This window comes from Salmo trutta, chromosome 3, assembly GCF_901001165.1.
Source record: "Salmo trutta chromosome 3, fSalTru1.1, whole genome shotgun sequence".
In the NCBI taxonomy this organism is placed as follows: domain Eukaryota; kingdom Metazoa; phylum Chordata; class Actinopteri; order Salmoniformes; family Salmonidae; genus Salmo; species Salmo trutta.
The window spans coordinates 46,956,175-46,974,786 of NC_042959.1; the positions used below are offsets into that span (position 1 = coordinate 46,956,175).

Consider the following 18,612-nt stretch of genomic DNA (forward strand, 5'->3'; position numbering starts at 1 on the left):
GTGTCTTTTATACAGGTAACAAGCTGAGACACTTGGGAGCCAGAAATCTTTCTGATTGAGAGGGGGTCAAATACTTATTTCCCTCATTAAAATGCAAATCAATTTATAACATTTTTGACATGCGTTTTCTGGATTTTTCTGTTGTTATTCTGTCTCTCACTGTTCAAATAAACCTACCATTAAAATTATAGACTGATCATTTCTTTGTCAGTGGGCAAACGTACAAAATCAGCAGGGGATCAAATATTTTTTTCCCCTCACTGTACTTTTTTCCCCTCACTATATCAACTACTCTAGCCATGTCCATGTTTATTGAGTTCAACGTCCAATGAATAGCTCTCTTCCACAGCTCTGGAATACTGTTGCATTCTTTGTGACATTATGCTTTACCTGCTTTGCCTGTTTCAACCTGTATTTCTAGTTCATCTACACTAGCACTGTCAGTGTGTGTGCCTGTTTGTGTTCAAGTTTCAAAGTCATGTGGACAAGTACAGTGAAATGCCTTTCTTGCAAGCTCTCAACCCAACAATGCAGTAATCGCTCTGGAACTGTCCAGTGTTGACCTGATTAAAGACTTTACGTTGGCCTCGGAGAGTGAGATCACTTAGTCCTCTCTGTGTGTGTGTGTGTGTGTGTGTGTGTGTGTGTGTGTGTGTGCGTACATGCAAGCGTGTACCTGAGGGAGGTAGTCAGTTTGAGTGGCCTGACTCCAGGGGTGGCGAAGCGGAGAGAGTTCCTGTAGGTGACCTGTTGCACAGCCCTGTTGAAACTCTCAATGTCATCACCCTCCAGAACCAGCACAGACTGACTGGGGTTCACATGCACCTAAAAAGGTCAAAGGTCAAGAGTTCATGCTCCGTGGTCACACACCCCTCATAGTCACACACATAGTTAATTCTGGCTATGTATTCTCTTTATATATATATATATATATATATATATATATATTTCATCGGTACCACCCTTTTGGGACTTCAGTTTTGATTGACTGTATGTTGCATGTGCACAGAAAAATATTATGCAGTAGACTCCATATCCATCAGGGGGAAACTAACCCTTTTGTACACAACAATCTGAGTAGGACATATAGCAGATGTTAAAAAAACGTTGAGTGCCATGACCTATCAAACCCCGTAGATGAATTAAAAAAAAATTCTGGACGTCAAAGCCCACTCTTAAGCCTTAGCCAAGTGAGGCAGTGATCAATACTCCTCTACAGTAGGGTAAGGTTACCTTCATGCCTGAGCCCAAGGTCTCCAGGTCCCCAAAGTCCAGCCCCTCCCTGCAGGCGTACAGACACTCCACCACACTGTGGGGCTCCACACTCCCTGGACGCACCGTCACCCCTGACAACAGGCCACGGTAACCACCCACATACTTCCCTAAGAACCAGAAACAAAATGAACACGGTCAACACAGACAAAAAAGATGAACACCCACACACAGGCTTACACAGACATATTTGCGCATGCACGGACACACACACTTGTAAAAACAAATGAAGTCACCTGTGTCTTTCCCCTGAGGGATGGTGTTGTTAAGGATGTCCTTCTGTTTATCTTCTGTCTCTGTGGGGAGAAGAAAGGTTAAAGGCAGTTGTTTTTATATAAAATAATTTATGGGTAACAATTAGATACAGATTTCCATTAAAATGGGGATTTAAAAAAATATTCTTTTTTAGCAAAAACATTATTCTGAAGAATTTTGCTAGGACTGTCTGGGAGTGGTCTGAGTGGGGAGGGGAAAACCAGCTGTTGGCAGAGAGGTTTGGAACTCTATTATTGGTCTATTAACCAATTTACCCCATGCAAACCTTCTGATTAGAAGGTCCTGCGTAGATTGTATTTTCAACCAGCAACTATCAGGAAATAAACACTGATAAAAATAACACGTTTACAGTGTTAGTTTCATCAGCTGTTGTAAAATATTATTCATACAACAGGTGGGTCCAATCCTGAATGCTGATTGGTTAAAACCGCATTCGAGCCGGTGTCTATTCCAAAACTTACCACTGGCTAAATCTATGATGTTAAAATGCCTATTTACTCTGTTCCATCTGACTGCGCAATCCACTGTCTCATCAGCCCAGCCAAGCAATTTATAAACTTGATCTCCACTATAAAAAGCATCTAGACATGATCTAACATGTATTTTAAGATAACATTTAGTTTTCAACAGCAGAGATTTGTATAAACCTTGCTGCCTGTCTCTCCGACATTTGCAACATTGTTTCAATATTCAAATTCGATCTCCAGCACTCCCATAGTAATGAACATGTCGGGAGTCGAGACATACAGACATACATCTTTTCTCAGCCAGTCGAAATCATGAATCAGCTGGCACCATTTTTATGGATATATACAAAGAAATGTCAATTGAAAAAAAGTACGAAGTGAAGTGCAGCTAGTTTGCGGTCTTTCCAGCTTCAGTTTGAAGTGTTTGTGTTAGCTGTGTTTTTGGCTAGCTCCTCTGAACAAGTGTCCTTATGAGTGAGCACATTTTCTATGCCAGTCGAAATCGCGCCTCATTAGCTCATTTCTATGGATAGATGTAATTAAATGCCACTATAAAAAAGCTTTAACAAATGCAAATGCAGCTACTTTGCTGTTATTCTGGCTGCACTTTTTGACATGACTAAGTTAGCCGTAGTTGGCTAGCTAGCAAGCAAGGGATAAGAATGTTGCTAGCCAGTATGGCAATGGAACATTTAGAACAAACGTCCATAGATACAGAACAAAAAGACAATGACTGGGTCGCGTCTCTAGCAACCGAACCGATAGAACGAACGACCAGCTGGCTTGGGTAGCAACCCTAGATTTGTGTCGGGACTATATAATGTGGAAGGATGAAATAGTATGAATATTTAATACAAATATGTCAATCATTGTTTGAATATGTTGGTAACCCGTTGTATAATAGTGACAATGCCCTCGAAGCCAGTGTTTGGAGGATATATAACACCCGTGCCAATATATCCTCCAAACACTGTCTTCGAGGGCATTATCACTTAAATAAAACACAGAAAAACAGAATTTTGACTGCACTGGGCATTTAAAGACAGAAGGGGTAGAGGATGACAGAAAGAAGTGAGAAAGACAGGTGTGAGAGGAGAAATAAAATGTTAGTAAAAGCAAGAGAGGAGTGGAAAAAGAAAGAGAGAAGAGTGAAAAAAACAGAATAAGAAGGAAGATAGAAAATAAACGTGCCAATCTGACAAAGGTGTGTCATACCCTCATTATCTCCCAGCAGCTGACTGCCACACAGGCAGTAGCCATGAATGTGTGTGTGACTGTATTTCCTGTGCTAATTGGCAGACAGTGTGCCCCATTTTAGCGATTAGCGCTGGTGTAACTGGCAGGCTAACCGTCTGGCCTGCCTGTTGTTCTGTTAGCCTAAATAATTGATAAGTCAGTGATATTAATAGAGTATGGAAAGGCAGTCAGAGCATCTCACACAAATATAATTAGTTGAATGAGGAGGGAAATGCCATGCTTTTCTGTGTCAGATGACGTGTGCGTATGTGTATGTACAATGCCTTGCAAAAGTATTCAGACCCCTTGGATATTGTGCTACAAAGTGGGATTAAAATGAATTGTCATTTTTTTGTCTACAATCTACACAAAATAACCTAATGCGAAAGTGGAAGAAATATATATTTATTTTTTTAGATAAATAAAAAATGTATAATTAAAATATAGTTGTTGCATAAGTATTCAGCCCCTTAGCCTAATTAGTTAAGGAGTAAAATGTGGCTTAACAAATCACAAAATACGTTACATGGACTGTGAAATAATAGGGTTTGACATGATTTTTGAATGACTAACCCTTCCTCTGTCCCACATGCATACATACAGTTGAAGTCGGAAGTTTACATACACCTGAACCAAATATATTTAAACTCCATTTTTTTTAGGTCTTTTTCTGATTTCTTTTGATTTTCCCATGATGTCAAGCAAAGAGGCACTGAGTTTGAAGGTAGGCCTTGAAATACATCCACAGGTACACATGCAATTGACTCCAATGATGTCAATTAGCCTAAACTAGTTTTAATAACTCCAACCTAAGTTGGAGTTATTAAACTTCAACTGTACATACATACATAAAATTGAAGTCGGAAGTTTACATACACTTAGGTTGGAATCATTAAAACTCGTTTTTCAACCACTCCACAAATTCCTTGTTAACAAACTATAGTTTTGGCAAGTGTGTTAGGACAACCACTTTGTGCATGACACAAGTCATTTTCCCAACAATTGTTTACAGACAGATTATTTCACTGTATCACAATTCCAGTGGGTCAGAAATGTACATACACTAAGTTAACTGTGCCTTTAAACAGCTTGGAAAATTACAGAAAATTATGTCATGGCTTTAAAAGCTTCTGATAGAGTCATTGACATAATTTGAGTCAATTGGAGGTGTACCTGTGGATGTATTTCAAGGCCTACCTTCAAACTTGCTTGACATCATGGTAAAATCAAAAGAAATCAGCCAAGACCTAAGAAAAATAATTGTAGACCTCCACAAGTCAGGTTCATCCTTGGGAGCAATTTCCAAAAGCCTGAAGGTACCACGTTCATCTGTACAAACAATAGTACGCAAGTATAAACGCCATGGGACCACGCAGCCATCATACCGCTCAGGAAGGAGACGCGTTCTGTCTCCTAGAGATGAACATACTTTGGTGCAAAAAGTGCAAATCAATCCCAGAACAACAGCAAAGGACCTTGTGAAGATGCTGGAGGAAACAGGTACAAAAGTATCTTTATCCACAGTAAAACGAGTCCTATATCGACATAACCTGAAAGGCCACTCAGCAAGGAAGATGTCACTGCTCCAAAACCGCCATAAAAAAGCCAGACTACGGTTTGCAACTGCACATGGGGACATTATTACTGGGATTAAATGTCAGGAATTGTGAAAAACTGAGTTTAAATGTATTTGGCTAAGTTGTATGTAAACCTTCGACTTCAACTGTACATACATTTATTTATTTATTTTATTTCACCTTTATTTAACCAGGTAGGCAAGTTCAGAACAAGTTCTCATTTACAATTGTGACCTGGCCAAGATAAAGCAAGCAGTTTGACACATACAACAACACAGAGTTACACATGGAGTAAAACAAACCTACAGTCAATAATACAGTAGAAACATAAGTCTATATACAAAGTGAGCAAATGAGGTGAGATAAGGGAGGTAAAGACAAAAAAAGGCCATGGTGGCGAAGTAAATACAATATAGCAAGTAAAACACTGGAATGGTAGATTTGTAGTGGAAGAAAGTGCAAAGTAGAAATAATGGGGTGCAAAAGAGCAAAATAAATAACTAAATAAATATAGTTGTTTGGGCTAAATTATAGATGGGCTATGTACAGGTGCAGTAATCTGTGAGCTGCTCTGACAGCTGGTGCTTAAAGCTAGTGAGGGAGGTAAGTGTTTCCAGTTTTAGAGATTTTTGTAGTTCGTTCCAATCATTGGCAGCAGAGAACTGGAAGGAGAGATGGCCGAAGGAGGAATTGGCTTTGGGGGTGACCAGAGAGATATACCTGCTGGAGCACGTGCTACAGGTGGGTGCTGCTATGGTGACCAGCGAGCTGAGATAAGGGGGAACTTTACCTAGCAGGGTCTTGTAGATGACCTGGAGCCAGTGGGGGTTTGGCGACGAGTATGAAGCGAGGGCCAGCCAACGAGAGCGTACAGGTCGCAGTGGTGGGTAGTATATGGAGCTTTGGTGACAAAACGGATGGCACTGTGATAGACTGCATCCAATTTATTGAGTAGGGTATTGGAAGCTATTTTGTAAATGACATCGCCGGAGTCGAGGATCGGTAGGATGGTCAGTTTTACGAGGGTGTTTGGCAGCATGAGTGAAAGATGATTTGTTGCGAAATAGGAAGCCAATTCTAGATTTAACTTTGGATTGGAGATGTTTGATGTGAGTCTGGAAGGAGAGTTTACAGTCTAACCAGACACCTAGGTATTTGTAGTTGTCCACAAATTCTAAGTTAGAACCGTCCAGAATAGTGATGCTGGACGGGCGGGCAGGTGCAGGCAGCGATCGGTTGAAGAGCATTGCTTGTATTTAAGAGCAGTTGGAGGCCACGGAAGGAGAGTTGTATGGCATTGAAGCTTGTCTGGAGGGTGGTTAACACAGTGTCCAAAGAAGGGCCAGAAGTATACAGAATGGTGTCATCTGCATAGAGGTGGATAAGAGAATCACCAGCAGCAAGAGCGACATCATTGATGTATACAGAGAAAAGAGTCGGCCCAAGAATTGAACCCTGTGGCACCCGCATAGAGACTGCCAGAGGCCCGGACAACAGGCCCTCCGATTTGACACACTGAACTCTCTCGGAGAAGTAGTTGGTGAACCAGGCGAGGCAATCATTTGAGAAACCAAGGCTATTGAGTCTGCCGATGAGGATGTGGTGATTGACAGAGTTGAAAGCCTTGGCCAGGTCAATGAATACGGCAGCACAGTATTGTTTCTTATCGATGGCGGTTAAGATATTGTAGGACCTTGAGCGTGGCTGAGGTGCACCCATGACCAGCTCTGAAACCAGATTGCAAAGTGGAGAAGGTGCGGTGGGATTCGAAATGGTCGTTAATCTGTTTGTTGACTTGGCTTTCGAAGACTTTAGAAAGGTAGGGTAGGATAGATATAGGTCTGTAGCAGTTTGGGTCAAGAGTGTCCCCCCCCTTTGAAGAGGGGGATGACCGCAGCTGCTTTCCAATCTTTGGGAATCTCAGACGACACGAAAGAGAGGTTGAACAGGCTAGTAATAGGGGTTGGAACAATTTCGGCAGATAATTTTAGAAAGAAAGGGTCCAGATTGACTAGCCTGGCTGATTTGTAGGGGTCCAGATTTTGCAGCTCTTTCAGAACATCAGCTGACTGGATTTGGGAGAAGGAGAAATGAAGAATCCAGGTGTAAATGTCCAGAGCTTGCGGTAGAAATCCGGGGACATGGAGAGAAAATAGGTCCGGTATGCTCTGGTCTGAGTCGCGTTGTACAAAACTGGCGATAGCTTTTCGAGCTAAGGGATAGCTGATGACCGCCAACCGTGGTTAGCTGAGTTCTAACGTTAGCTAGTAAACTGGCTAACTTCTGGCTAGCTTCTGTTGTGGATTTCAGATTTGAGGTAAATAAAAAACGTAATTTTTTTAATTGACGAGGCGGGTTGCAGGAGAGTGTTTTGAAGTTGAGTTTTTAGAAAAAAATATATAAAAAGATATGCGAAGAAAAGATGTAAATATATATATACACACGGGACACGACAAGACGAGGACAAAGGACGTCTGACTGCTGTGCCATCTTGGAGCTTACATACATACATACATACATACAGTTGAAGTCGGAAGTTTACATACACCTCAGCCAAATACATTTAAACTCAATTTTTCACAATTCCTGACATTTAATCCAAGTAAAAAATCCCTGTTTTAGGTCAGATAGGATCACCACTTCATTTTAAGAATGTGAAAAGTCAGAATAATTGTAGAGAGAATGATTTATTTCAGTTTTTATTTCTCTCATCTCATTCCCAGTGGGTCAGAAGTGTACATACACTCAATTAGTATTTGGTAGCATTGCCTTTAAATTGCTTAACTTGGGTCAAACGTTTTGGGTAGCCTTCCACAAGCTTCCCACAATAAGTTGGGTGAATTTTGGCCTATTCCTCCTGACAGAGCTGGTGTAACTGAGTCAGGTTTGTAGGCCTCCTTGCTCGGACATGATTTTTCAGTTCTGCCCACAAATGTTCTATGGGATTGAGGTCAGGGCTTTGTGATGGCCACGCCAATACCTTGACTTTGTTGTCCTTAAGCCGTTTTGCCACAACTTTGGAAGTATGCGTGGGGGTCATTGTCCATTTGGAAGACTCATTTGCGACCAAGCTTTAACTTCCTGACTGATGTCTTGAGATGTTGCTTCAATATATCCACATAATTTTCCTTCCTCATGATGTCATCCATTTTGTGAAGTGCACCAGTCCCTCATGCAGCAAAGCACCCCACAACATGATGCTGCCACCCCCATGCTTCACGGTTGGGATGGTGTTCTTCGGCTTGCAAGCCTCGCCCTTTTTCCTCCAAACATAATGATGGTCATTATGGCCAAGCAGTTCCATTTTTGTTTCATCAGACCAGAGGACATTTCTCCAAAATGTACGATCTTTGTCCCCATGTGCAGTTGCAAACCGTAGTCTGGCTTTTTTATGGCGGTTTTGGAGCAGTGGCTTCTTCCTTGCTGAGCGGCCTTTCAGGTTATGTCGATATAGGACTCATTTTACTGTGGATATAGATACTTTTGTACCTGTTTCCTCCAGCATCTTCACAAAGTCCTTCGCTGTTGTTCTGGGATTGATTTGCACTTTTTGCACCAAAGTACATTCATCTCTAGGAGACGGGTGTTTGGAAATTGCTCCCAAGGATGAACCAGACTTGTGGAGGTCTACCATTTTTTTCTGAGGCCTTTGTTGATTTCTTTTGTTTTTCCCATGATGTCAAACAAAGAGGCACTATGTTTGAAGGTAGGCCTTGAAATACATCCACAGGTACACCTCCAATTGACTCAAATTATGTCATTTAGCCTATCAGAAGCTTCTAAAGCTATGACGACATTTTCTGGAATTTTCCAAGCTGTTTTAAGGCACAGTCAACTTAGTGTATGTAAACTTCTGACCCACTGGAATTGTGATACAGTGAATTATAAGTGAAATAATCTGTCTGTAAACAATTGTGGGAAAAATTACTTGTGTCATGCACTAAGTAGATGTCCTAACCGACGTGCCAAAACTATAGTTTGTTAACAAGAAATTTGTGGAGTGGTTGAAAAATGAGTTTTAATGACTCCAACCTAAGTATATGTAAACTTCCGACTTCAACTGTACATCTGTATGGTCCCTCAGCCAAGTATTGCATTTCAAACACAGATTCAACTACAAAGACCAGGGAGGTTTCAAAAGCCTCATAAAGAATGGCAGTGATTGGTATCAAACATTGAATATCTCTTTAAGCATGGTCAAGTTAATAATTATGCTATGGTTTATACCAAACATTAGGAACTCAGGGAGCTGAATACTTATGCAACAACTATATATTTAAAATGTTTTAGAATTGTTCTTCCACTTTAACATTACAATATTTTGTGTAGACTGTTGACATGGTAATTACAAACACTTGAATTCCACTTTGTAGCACAATAAAATTTGAAGAAATCAAAGGGGTCTGAATACTTTTGCAAGGCACTGTATGTGTGTGTGTGTACACGTGTGTGTGTTTTGTGCGTTGCTTTCATTGGTGTGCTGGAACATTTGTTTCTATGAACTGTTTCATTAGCAGAAGAACGTGAACTGTGACAACTCCCAAAAATGTATTTTTGGGGCAGGCGTTGCTCTTTTGTAATCTTGTAACCTATTCAAGAAATGTATTGTCAAAGCAATATATTCCATTGTCTATTATGGTATATTATTGTGATCTTTTAGTTGCCATGTTCTCAACTACCACTCATTAGCAACACTTTACATTACATAGCCATCATTCCAGGGTATCTATATGTGTATGTAATTAAAAGTGACATTTCTAATTAATTCCTGTTAACTAGCTTGTTATAGAAAAATATGTTATTAGTTATCCAACTGGTAGATACACTAGTATAGGACCTCTGCGATGTAAAGTGTGACCCACTTAGGCATCCTTCATTTGCTGACAGGTGTTCTATGCAGTAAAGTTGAACCGTTCTATGTAGTGTAAGGTTTAACCACAGAGTTTCTAAACCCAGAGGTGTAACACCGCAACACTTCCGGTAACTCTTGCGAAACAGACCAGGCCGGGGTTTGGGAAGTCAATGGGAGAAGTAAAAAAATTATTCCTTAGTTGTTTATTTTCTCGAAATCTAAAGGCACAACCTAGATTCGAGCCAATATCTTAAGTAGCTGAACATGCTATTACTCCAACCTTATTAAAGTGAGAAACTGAAACGTTAGAATTTTTGTGAAAAACAACTTCATATCGAAGGAGTGCCTTTCATTTGCGCAGTTCGGCGCCAGACGACTGTTAGACACCATAACGCGTTTCTACGCATGAGTTTAGCTAGCCGACGTCGCCATGACATCGCCTACAAGTGTGATTGGGGATTTCTATTGGAGAAGCAGTTTCAGCCTGTCTTTGGTTTAACCAATCGTTACCCCAGCAGGCACCAATGACCAGTCGCTGTCGTGGGGCAGGGTTGGGTATGGCTCCGTTGTCGTGGATGAGGGCGGGGTCGAAGGTGACTCCATCCACGTACAGTGTCACAGAGGGGAACTGGACACTGAGGGACAGGTGATGCCACTCGCTGTCACACACCTAGAGAGGAAAGAAGGACATGGAGACACGATTGTTCAGCTGTTTCTTGACCTCTGACCTCTTGGATTGTGTACAGCAGACACAACAGCAGAACAACAAAAAAATCTACTAGATGTGCTACATGAACTTATCCCATATAATATCAGACTGTTTCTAAATGTTTTATCCCTTTTGTTTCTACTGAACACTACCCATGACACCAGACTGAGCACTAACAGTTCTTGTCGCAGAAGAGAGACAGATAAAGAAGTAGAGAGCGAGAGGGATTTGCCAAATGTTATCTGTATCAGCTTGGCCCCTATAATCCTACCCATTTTAAGCAGTCTGCGACCAGTAACCCGAGCAAAAACCACTTAGTCCCCCTCCAACCTCCTCCCAAAACCGCACAACACCAGCATCCCCTTATCCCCTCTGCCCCTACCTCTCATCCAAATCCTATTCTTCCCAATCCCCCTGCTTCTTGTCCATATCTACAAACTCCCCCAAGGAAAATATCCTAGCCTAGCGGTTAGAGCATTGCGACAGTAACCAAAAAGTTGCTTGTTTGAATCCCCAAGCCAGCATGGTGGAAAAATCTGCTGTTCTGCCCTTGAGCAAAGCAGTTAACCCCCAACAACAACTGCTCCCCGGGTGCCGATGATGTCGATTAAGGTAGCGCCCCGCATCGCTCCGATTCAGAGGTGTAGGGTTAAACGCAGAAGACATATTTCGGTTGAATGCATTCAGTTGCGCAACTGACTAGGTCTCCCCTTTCCCTTGTAGCTAGCGAGTCTGCCTTGGGATCAGGCGCCCTGGGTTGTAACCCTACTTAATGCGGTCGTCTTAAAAATAAATCAATACAATTGCAACTGGCATTAAGTGAGCATTGGCCTTTTTGAATGGCTCTTTCACTCATGGCGCTCCAACTAGCAACTGTTCCACCCTCATCCAGCAGCATTCCCATAGTACCTGCTCCAGTTTCCAGAGGAATTTCACGGGCCGTGCAGCGGAGACGTCGGGCCAGTAGAAAAGAGAGAGACGGCAGCCGTGAACGGAGAGAGAGTAGTGGGAGAAGGAGTCGTCTGAGGAACAGAGAGAGGAGACTGGCAGTCAGTAGACAGAGAACAGCATTTGAGACCAAAGTTGCAGAAGGAATATGAGACACAGGCAGTGCATCTCACAACAAAAGGATTTTCATATTTCCTCGTCATAGACTTCATAGAATTAGACTAAAGCAGAGCCATATAGATACAGTTTACATAGCCGTGGGAAGTAGGGGTAGTGAGGATGCTATAGCACCCTTGGAAAAATCTGAAAAAATATATATATATAAATATACACTGCTCAAAAAAATAAAGGGAACACTAAAATAACACATCCTAGATCTGAATGAATGAAATAATCTTATTAAAAACTTTTTCTTTACATAGTCGAATGTGCTGACAACAAAATCACACAAAAAAATAATCAATGGAAATCCAATTTATCAACCCATGGAGGTCTGGATTTGGAGTCACACTCAAAATGAAAGTGGAAAACCACACTACACGCTGATCCAACTTTGATGTAATGTCCTTAAAACAAGTCAAAATGAGGCTCAGTATTGTGTGTGGCCTCCACGTGCCTGTATGCCCTCCCTACAATGCCTGGGCATGCTCCTGATGAGGTGGCGGATGGTCTCCTGAGGGATCTCCTCCCAGACCTGGACAAAAGCATCCGCCAACTCCTGGACAGTCTGTTGGTGGATGGAGCGAGACATGATGTCCCAGATGTGCTCAGTTGGATTCAGGTCTGGGGAACGGGCGGGCCAGTCCATAGCATCAATGCCTTCCTCTTGCAGGAACTGCTGACACACTTCAGCCACATGAGGTCTAGCATTGTCTTGCATTAGGAGGAACCCAGAGCCAACCGCACCAGGATATGGTCTCACAAGGGGTCTGAGGATCTCATCTCGGTACCTAATGGCAGTCAGGCTACCTCTGGCGAGCACATGGAGGGCTGTGCGGCCCCCCAAAGAAATGCAACCCCACACCATGACTAACCCACCGCCAAACCGGTCATGCTGGAGGATGTTGCAGGCAGCAGAACATTCTCCACGGCATCTCCAGACTCTGTCACATGTGCTCAGTGTGAACCTGCTTTCATCTGTGAAGAGCACAGGGCGCCAGTGGTGAATTTGCCAATCTTGGTGTTCTCTGGCAAATGCTAAACGTCCTGCATGGTGTTGGGCTGTAAGCACAACCCCCACCTGTGGACGTCGGGCCCTCATACCACCCTCATGGAGTCTGTTTCTGACCGTTTGAGCAGACACATGCACATTTGTGGCCTGCTGGAGGTCATTTTGCAGGGCTCTGGCAGTGCTCCTCCTGCTCCTCCTTGCACAAAGGCGGAGGTAGCGGTCCTGCTGCTGGGTTGTTGCCATCCTACGGCCTCCTCCACGTCTCCTGATGTACTGGCCTGTCTCCTGGTAGCGCCTCCATGCTCTGGACACTACGCTGACAGACACAGCAAACCTTCTTGCCACAGCTTGCATTGATGTGCCATCCTGGATGAGCTGCACTACCTGAGCCACTTGTGTGGGTTGTAGACTCCGTCTCATGCTACCACTAGAGTGAAAGCACCGCCAGCATTCAAAAGTGACCAAAACGTCAGCCAGGAAGCATAGGAACTGAGAAGTGGTCTGTGGTTACCACCTGCAGAACCACTCCTTTATTGTGGGTGTCTTGCTAATTGCCTATAATTTCCACCTGTTGTCTATTCCATTTGCACAACAGCATGTGAAATTTATTGTCAATCAGTGTTGCTTCCTAAGTGGACAGTTTGATTTCACAGAAGTGTGATTGACTTGGAGTTACATTGTGTTGTTTAACTGTTCCCTTTATTTTTTTGAGCAGTGTATATACAGTACCAGTCAAAAGTTTGGACACACCTACTCATTCCAAGGTTTTTCTTTATTTTTACTATTTTCCACAATGTAGAATAATAGTGAAGACATCAAAACTATGAAATAACACATATGGAATCATGTAGTAACCAAAAAAGTGATTATTCAAAGTAACCACCCTTTCTTTGCCTTGATGACATCTTTGCATTCTCTCAGCCAGCTTCATGAGGTAGTCACCTGGAATGCATTTCAATTAACAGGTGTGGCTTGTTAAAACTTAATTTCCTTCTTAATGCGTTTGAGCCAATCAGCTGTGTTGTGACAAGGTAGGGGTGGTATACAGAAGATCGCCCTATTTGGTAAAAGACCTAGTCCATATTATGGCAAGAACAGCTCAAATAAGCAAAGAGAAACGACAGGCATTATTACTTTAAGACATGAAGGTCAGTCAACTTTTCAAGTTTCTTCAAGTGCAGTCGCAAAAACCATCAAGCGCTATGATGAAACTGGCTCATGAGGACCACCACAGGAAAGGAAGACCCAGAGTTACCTCTGCTGCAGAGGATAAGTTCATTAGAGTTACCAGCCTCAGAAACTGCAGCCCAAATAAATACTTCAGAGTTCAAGTAACAGACATCTCAACATCAACTGTTCAGAAGAGACTGCGTGAATCAGGCTTTCATGGTCAAATTGCTGCAAAGAAACCATTACTAAAGGACACCAATAAGAAGAAGAGACTTGCTTGGGCCAAGAAATACAAGCAATGGACATTAGACCAGTGGAAATCTGTCCTTTGGTCTGATGAGTCCAAATTTGAGATTTTTGGTTCCAACCGCTGTGTCTTTGTGAGACGCAGAGTAGGTGAACAAATGATCTCTGCATGTGTGGTTCCCACCATGAAGCATGGAGGAGGAGGTGTAATGGTGCTTTGCTGGTGACACTGTCAGTGATGTATTTAGAATTCAAGGCACGCTTAACCAGCATAGCTACCACAGCATTCTGCGGCGATACGCCATCCCATCTGGTTTGGGCTTAGTGGGACTATCATTTGTTTTTCAACAGGACAATGACCCAAAACACACCCCCAGGCTGTGAAAGGGCTATTTGACCAAGGAGAGTGATGGAGTGCTGCGTCAGATGACCTGGCCTCCACAATCACCCGACCTTAACCCAATTGAGATGGTTTGGGATGAGTTGGACCGCAGAGTGAAGGAAAAGCAGCCAACAAGTGCTCAGCATTGGTGGGAACTCCTTCAAGACCGTTGGAAAAGCATTCCTCATGAAGCTGGTTGAGAGAATGCCAAGAGTGTGCAAAGCTGTCATCAAGGCAAAGGGTGGCTACTTTGAAGAATCTCAAATATATTTTGATTTGTTTAACAATTGTTTTGGGCTACTACATGATTCCATATATGTTATTTCATAGTTTTGATGTCTTCACTATTATTCTTCAATGTAGAAAATAGTAAAAATAAAGAAAAACCCTTGAATGAGTATGTGTGTCCAAACTTCTGACTGGTACATAGCGGTGGAAAAAGTACTCAATTGTCATATTTGAGTAAAAGTAAAGATACCTTAATAGAAAATGACTCAAGTAAAAGTGAGTCGCCCAGTAAAATACTACTTGAGTAAAAGTCTTAAAGTATTTGCTTTTAAATATACTTAAGTATCAAAAGTAAATGTAATTACAAATATATACTTAAGTATCAAAAGTAAAAATCATTTCAGGGTTATATTAACCAAACGGCACAATTTTAGTGTTTTTGTTCTTTTACAGATAGCCAGGGGCACACTCCAACACTCAGAAATAATTTGCAAATGAAGCATGTGTTTAGTGAGTCCGCCAGATCAGCGCCAGTAGGGATGAGCAGGGATGTTCTCTTGATAAGTGTGTGAATTGGGCCATTTTCCTGTCCTGCTAAGCATTAAAAATGTAATGAATACTTTTGGGTGTCAGGAAAAATGTATGGACAAAAAATACATTATTTTCTTTAGGAATGTAGTGAAGTAAAAGTAGTCAAAAATATACATAGTAAAGCACAGATACCCCAAAAAACTACTTAAGTAGTGCTTTCAAGTATTTTTACTTTAACTGACAGTTGTGACTGACCATTTGACTGACCATTCTTGACGGTACTGCAGACGATAGTCTCCTCCTCCCTGCGGTTTCCTCTGGCTTGATTAGTCGGAGGCTGGGTGTTGATCCCACCCCTTCGCATCCACAGCTGGAGGGTGAAATGGTCTCCGGATACGGCCGTGGCAACGGAGTTGGGTACCACAGCAACATGGGTGGAGCCATTGAAGGAGAACACCAGGGACGAATCAGAAGAAGGGAGGGTGGGCAAGGCTGAGGTCCAATTGGCTGCTGGGGACGGGGGTGGGAGCAAGTCTACTTCACCTCTCACAGCACCTGGTGAGACAGGAGACAGGAGTGAAATCATGAATGACATACTGTACAACCCTAGACTAGGTAAAGGACTTAGAAGCATTAAGTCTTTTGGGACTGTCTGTGGTTAATGTGCTTGTTTCAGGTTGGGAGTTCAAACCCCCCTTTTGACTCACTCCAATGTTGCTGCATTACTCTACTTACTAACTCTAAACACGTTAATGCCTTAACGAGCTGACTTTTGGACTCATTAAATGTAAGCTTGGCTCTCTGGATTTTTCAAATTTTTATCACAGAATGTCAATTCTGAGTTTGTCCTGATGGGTGATCTGAATCAGGACTGGTTAACATCTAGCTCTGATCAACTCAAATTCTATGCAATACCTATAATCTCACTCAGACTGTCAACAGTGTAACTAGGTTGAATATAAAATATCCTCTGAAATCCTCTGATTGATTTGATCTGAACCAATACTCATCGTTTTAATGCTTCTGGTATTTTTGCAAAGGACATAAGTGATCACTGTGCTATTGCCTGTGTGAGAGATGGTAAAATTCCTAAGAAATCTCCACGTCATTACGAAAAGAAACTGGAAGTGGTTTGATATTCAAGGTTTTTTACATGATGTAGCATTGAATGGAATAGAATGGAATCAATCCCTGATGTTGAACTTGCCTTTTCTTACTTCCACAACGCATTCCAGGATGTATGCAATAGGCATGCCCCTTTTAAAAAATTCAGGATTAAGGGCAGAGAGAACCCTTGGTTTACTAAGGAACTTACAAAAATCATAAGGGAACGAAATGCTATGTGGGCTAAAGCAAGAGGGACTGGTTTGGCAGATGATTGGATGGCTTTTAAATGTCTTCGAAATATGGGTGTGGCTATGATCCATAAATTGAAAGCAGACCACAACTTGAAATCTACTTCACATATTTTAAATAATCCATCCAAATTTTGGCAAGTAGTGAAAGGTTTGGAGTGCAAAAAAGATACACAGCTTCCCAAACAATTGTTGGTAGACACACAGATTGTAACTGAGAGAACCTCCATTCTGAAAGCCTTGAATCAGCATTTTTTTTTTAGATGCAGGCAGTTTATTTGAAAAGGTCAAAGTTATAATTGAGCCCCCTATGAATGTACCTGACACCCCTGTATACTCCTTCACCAGGTTCTCCTTTTCATTTTTCTCTGTTTCAGAGGTGTGTAAAGCCCTGATAGAAATTGATGGGAAAAAAATCCCCTGGCCCTGATGAATTAGACCCCCACTTCCTATACCTAGCTGCAGACGACATTGCTCCCCCTTAACTTGCATTTTTAACCTCACACTTGATGTTAAGGAAATCCCCAAGTTATGGAAATCTGCTTTTGTACTGCCTCTCCTGAAAGGTGGAGATCCTTCGCTACTTGACAACTATTGACCCATATCAAAATTGTCTGTACCGTCAAAGGTACTGGAGTCCTTAGTTAGTAGGCAGCTAAAGGCCTACTTCCAAGAAAACAACATCATAAATGGAATGCAATCAGGTTTTAGGTCTGGCCACAGCACTGTTTCAGCAACATTGAAGGTTTCAAATGACATCCACTGTGCTCTTGATAAGAAGTTACATTGTGTGTCTGTCTTTATTGATTTGTCGAAGGCTTTTGACACTGTGGACCATGCTGTGTTAGTGCAAAGGTTAAAATGTTGTGGAATTACTGTCATGCTCTAGATTGGTTTATAAATTACCTATCAAATCGTACACAATGTGCAAATAAATTCATTAAAAAATCCTACAATGTGATTTTCTGGATTTTTTTTCTCATTTTGTCTGTCATAGTTGAAGTGACGAAACAGGCCTCTCTCATCATTTAAGTGGGAGAACTTGCACAATTGGTGGCTGACTAAATACTTTTTTGCCCCACTGTACACTAAGTTGACATTGCCTTTAAACAACTTGGAATATTCCAGAAAATGATGTCATGGCTTTAGAAGCTTCTGATAGGCTAATTGACATCATTTGAGTCAATTGGAGGTATACCTGTGGATGTATTTCAAGGCCTACCTTCAAACTCAGTGCCTCTTTGCTTGACATCATGGGAAAATCAAAAGAAATCAGCCAAGACCTCAGAAAAAAAATTGTAGACCTCCACAAGTCTGGTTCATCCTTGGGTGCAATTTCCAAACACCTGTCTCCTAGAGATGAATGTACTTTGGTGCAAAAAGTGCAAATCAATCCCAGAACAACAGCAAAGGACCTTGTGAAGATGCTGGAGGAAACAGGTACAAAAGTATCTATATCCACAGTAAAACAAGTCCTATATCGACATAACATGAAAGGCCGCTCAGCAAGGAAGAAGCCACTGCTCCAAAAACCGCAATAAAAAAGCCAGATTACGGTTTGCAACTGCACATGGGGACAAAGATCGTACTTTTTGGAGAAATGTCCTCTGGTCTGATGAAACAAAAATAGAACTGTTTGGTCATAATGACCACTGTTATGTTTGGAGGAAAAAGGGGGAGGCTTGCAAGCCAAACACCACCATACCAACCGTGAAGCATGGGGTGGCAGCATCCTGTTGTGGGGGTGCTTTGCTGCAGGAGGGACTGGTGGAAAATCATGTGGATATATTGAAGCAACATCTCAAAACATCAGTCAGGTAGTTAAAGCTTGGTCGCAAATGGGTCTTTCAAATGGACAATGACCCCACGCATACTTCCAAAGTTGTGATGGAGTGGCCATCACAAAGCCCTGACCTCACTGGGAATGTGATGAAAGAAATAAAAGCTGAAATAAATAATTCTCTCTACTATTATTCTGACATTTCACATTCTTAAAATAAAGTGGTGATCCTAACTGACCTAAGACAGGGCATTTTTACTAGGATTAAATGTCAGGAATTGTGAAAAACTGAGTTTAAATGTATTTGGCTACAGTGTATGTAAACTTCCGACTTCAACTGTATATATGCAGGCCTCAACCACTACCCTAAGAGAACTTGATTCAGTGTATCATGCAGCCCTCAGGTTTATTA

At 41.9% G+C, this 18,612-nt stretch overlaps 1 protein-coding gene across 3 annotated transcripts in view; it reads right to left on the reverse strand.

Moving 5' to 3' along the window:
* The window catches only part of LOC115176513 (calsyntenin-3), a 43,050-nt gene that overhangs the window by 11,869 nt on the left and 12,569 nt on the right, over positions 1-18,612 (reverse strand). For 2 of the 3 annotated variants that reach the window (XM_029736550.1, XM_029736544.1), the window contains 6 exons: positions 15,321-15,620; positions 11,299-11,411; positions 10,191-10,350; positions 1,509-1,568; positions 1,234-1,382; positions 677-825 (listed from right to left, as the gene is read on the reverse strand). In XM_029736550.1, coding sequence (XP_029592410.1) covers positions 677-825; positions 1,234-1,382; positions 1,509-1,568; positions 10,191-10,350; positions 11,299-11,411; positions 15,321-15,620 — 931 coding nt within the window. The remainder of the gene's footprint in view (positions 1-676; positions 826-1,233; positions 1,383-1,508; positions 1,569-10,190; positions 10,351-11,298; positions 11,412-15,320; positions 15,621-18,612) is intronic. The other variant, XM_029736559.1, reaches the window with a different exon arrangement.